Raw genomic sequence first — 4,058 nt, 5'->3', positions numbered from 1 at the left:
CCGTAAACGTACGTTATTATTTATTTCTTCTTTCTTCTACCAACTACGACACAATATTATATATATATATATATATATATATATATATATAGAGAGAGAGAGAGAGAGAGTATTAACTGATTATGAAACCCGTGCTAATGTTGGGTTGCTTATCAAATGCTGACGTAAATTTAGTGCGCTTAGCGCACTCGTGCCTAAAAAAGGAAGTATTGTATTTATTTTGTTTTTTTGTCTTATAAAACGGTTTTATTGTTGTCGGAACAAGGAAGGCATGCAGATGTTATTGCAAAGCATTATTTCAATAATAAATACTAATAAAAAACAAACAAACAATCAAACGTGGGGTTACTTTAAACTTAAGCCTAAAGTTTCTCGGAAAATTTAATAAGCCTTAAAGCCTGATGTGAAATTTTTATATTTTCTGTTTATTTGATTTTTTGTTGACATTTTGAATAATCTTGAATGAGTTCGTGGTTCGAGACGGTATTTATTGTTAAAGAAGAGGGGGGGAATTTGTGTGCAGCAGATCAAACAGTATGCTAATCTTCTAGCCCATATACCACACCAAAATGGGCAGAGAGCCCATCTGCTTGATTTAATTCAACTCCGTGCAGCGTCGAAAACAAGGCTATTTACCCTGCCCTCCTAGTCTACGTATTGATCTGTAACCGGGGCGTTCTGCCGCGCGGAGAATCGGTGCGGTTACAGTTGTATGAATGCGTGTGGGTTGCACGCTCTCACCCGTGGAAGTACTGTGGGCTGTCCGTCAGTGCGGTTCTACGGAGGCAGGTCTTTAGATCGTGATGGCGCTGGAGGCTATGATAAAACGGTAGAATCAGAGCTTGTGGATAACTGCTGAATTTAAAGTTTTAGTCCACCGTGAAGTTAAATATCGTTTGTGAACTTTATGCTAATTAAACATTACGTCATCGGGTTTGCTAAATTACGAGCATTTATATTTGTTAATTTTGTCTTGCTTTGTAGTAAAACTTTTTTTTTGTAACTTTAAAAAAATTCAAAAATCAACAGATAGTTTACAAGTATAAATCGCGTTTTTCCTCATTTTTTTTTTTAATTCCTACGCAACAGAAAAATATATCCGACGACGTCACACGCGTTGTTTCGGAAAAATTAAATCTCGTAGACTGCATTTCTCGAGATAAATGCAGTTCGGAGAGTTGATGTTTCTGGCTTCAGTTATCCAGTGTTACACATGTATGTGTGCCTGTAGCTATGGCAATATACACTCTGCCGACTAGGGAATGTAGGTACGTTCAGCACCGTATTGATCTGAAAAATCACAGGAAAGCGTGGCAATACGAGTGATACAGGAAGAGATATATGATGCAGCTGGCAGGCAGGCGGCGCCAAAGCTCCAGGCCCGAGTAATTAATCTTCTATTGGAGTAGAGCGACATTAAATTCAGGACAACGCCACCAGGGTGTAATATGTACCTGTTGAATGGACTTGGTTACTTAAATGATATTTTGAAAAAAAAAAAAACGCATGTTCAACGTTGTAATAACGACAGTACCAAAATATAAACTTGTATTTTAACTGGTCATTCCCGTCAATATGCTAAGAGGTAAGTGAAGAGGCATGCGCGTGGCCCGTGATGAAGAAACCACAACGGAATATATATAAATATTTTTGGTGCATTTAATTATGAGTAAGTATTATCATACTTGTTGTTATGAGATACAAATTAAATGTCTTCAATTCACGTTTCAAGTTTCTATCGTTGTAATTTTATTTTGAAAGAAAAACAAAATAAAGCGGTAAGCACAGTTTCTGAAATTCTTACCATCCGGGTTTCGGAGAGTTTGGTTATGAATGTTCCTCTATGTGGTTACCAGTTCAACCTGGTCATTGTTTGTCTGTATGTTTGTGTTCAGTTGCTGCCTTCTTAATGGTCAGTAGGCGTGATGTTACATCACACTGTTCTTTACAGGCCCATTATGTTTTTTTAGAAATGAGATATCTTTGAGACTATTAATGGTTGGAGATGGCTTGAATGGGTAATGAAGAAAACCTTTAATACAAGTTTAACATAACAGTAAATGTACAAGGTTTTGTCATCATCAGGTACAAGTACAAGCATTATTAATCTATCTATAAATGTACCTAAAAAGATAGCTAATAACCAATTTTTTAAAATTTTCCGCAGAAGGGGACCAAGGATCTTTAGAAAACGGTCTTTCCTATGAAAGTCGGACACTTCTGTTTAAAGCTTTTCACAACTTGATTGAAAGGTGAGCTTCTCTCTTTGTTTTAGTTTATAGAACTATTTGTAAATGTCCAAAACAAGTTTGTTTGTTTTTTAAGATTGTATTTGATGTGAGATGTTTTTACTGTGAGGGATCCAGTTGTATTTGATGTGAGATGTTTTTACTGTGAGGGATCCAGTTATATTTGATGTGATATGTTTTTAATGTGAGGGATCCAGTTGTATTTGATGTGATATGTTTTTACTGTGAGGGATCCAGTTGTATTTGATGTGAGATGTTTTTACTGTGAGGGATCCAGTTGTATTTGATGTGAGATGTTTTTACTGTGAGGGATCCAGTTGTATTTCTTTGGTGCTTTTCCTGTTTTTTGTTGTTTTCCAACTTCGGAATAAATACAATGAGTGCAATTTAAGTATTAAATGTATTTGAAGTGAACTTTTTATGTACTTACAGTAATTATATTTGAATAAGTTTTAACTCTTTAGCAGGCTGCAAGAAGTTACAGTGTAACTGTTTAAAAAAAACAAATTATTGTTAACTTTTAGTACTTTTATAGAATATTGTTCAGCCGATGCTAATTCAGTTCAAATTTTAACAGAGACACCTGACAGTTAAACAGTGTATTATGATTATCACAATAGTTTACTGAAAATAAAGATGATTATCAGATTTAATGAGATAGTAATTTCCACACAGATGTCTTCTGTCTCGTGGATTTACCAGATTAGGGAAATGGTTTGTACAGCCTTTGGAACCAGGAGAACGAAGGTAAACTTTCAGCCATTTTTTGTGGTTGAGTTTTCGATTTTTCAAGTTTATTTGATATAAAGACTAAATGATAAAAAAAAATGTTCATAATAGATCAAAAGAAATGTTAGTCATTTATAAAATTATTTTGGGAGGCTTTTATTAATGAATAATGGATGACTGCTTTTCAACTAACTAATGAATCATATCAGAGTCTTGTATTTGAAAATAAATGAATGCTATTCTTTTTTTGTTTGTCCTAAACAAATTGTATATAGAAAATATAAACATTTAATAACGCTTAAGTTTATAAATTCTAAATATATTTCAAATGAGATCATATTTGGTTCATCGTAATCATTGTGTTAATATTCTTGTAGACAAAAAGTTGTGACTTTCGTACCATTTTGAGATTAGTAAGCCTTATTGGTAACTTTTTTTTTTAAAAAAGGGAGGTAGGCTGTTCATTCATATATTCTGCTGTATTGAATATTTTTTAACCAGGATATTTTTGATTTAACTTGAGTTTATCAGCTGTTTTCTTTGGGGAGTTCAGAACAGAGCAATGATGGCTGATCTATCCAGGTGATGTGGGAATTCTTATCTTCTTCATAAAGAGTGTTAGGATAGTAAATTAAGAGTTGTATATTGATGTCTGAGATCGATTCGACAGCATCGGGTATCACCGACACCTCACGAAAATTGGCATTTATGTGATAGGTTGTTTGAGTTAGATGTCCACATTCACATGGGAGGGGGTCTTTAATCCGTCATTTGTGTAGTAGGTAATAACTACACTTTGCTACCTCATTGTGAACATTATTCAGGACTGTCCATATCCTGTGCTGGAGATCAAATTCTGGAACCTCTTTGGGTGGGTCTTGGATATCTCTTTCTAATGCCACTGGATTCACGATTCTCTCTATGCTGGAGATCAAATCCTGGAACCTCTTTGGGTGGGTCTTGGATATCTCTTTCTAATGCCACTGGATTCACGATTCTCTCTAATGGGTTGATTGACTCCAAGATAGAAGAGTTCTTATGATGGATCAGTAAGGTCAACAAGATTTGAGTTGGGTATGG

The 4,058-nt window shown here is 34.8% G+C and overlaps 1 protein-coding gene across 1 annotated transcript in view; it reads left to right on the top strand.

Moving 5' to 3' along the window:
• The window catches only part of LOC106470635 (mediator of RNA polymerase II transcription subunit 13-like), a 61,373-nt gene that overhangs the window by 21,651 nt on the left and 35,664 nt on the right, over positions 1 to 4,058 (top strand). The window contains 2 exon segments of the mRNA XM_022399263.1: positions 2,168 to 2,252; positions 2,925 to 2,996. Of these exon segments, the coding sequence (XP_022254971.1) occupies positions 2,168 to 2,252; positions 2,925 to 2,996 (157 nt within the window).

This window comes from Limulus polyphemus, unplaced genomic scaffold (assembly GCF_000517525.1).
Source record: "Limulus polyphemus unplaced genomic scaffold, Limulus_polyphemus-2.1.2 Scaffold4129, whole genome shotgun sequence".
In the NCBI taxonomy this organism is placed as follows: Eukaryota; Metazoa; Arthropoda; class Merostomata; order Xiphosura; family Limulidae; genus Limulus; species Limulus polyphemus.
The sequence above is the reverse complement of the archived record's forward strand: the minus strand, read 5'-3'. Positions and strand labels throughout refer to the sequence as shown.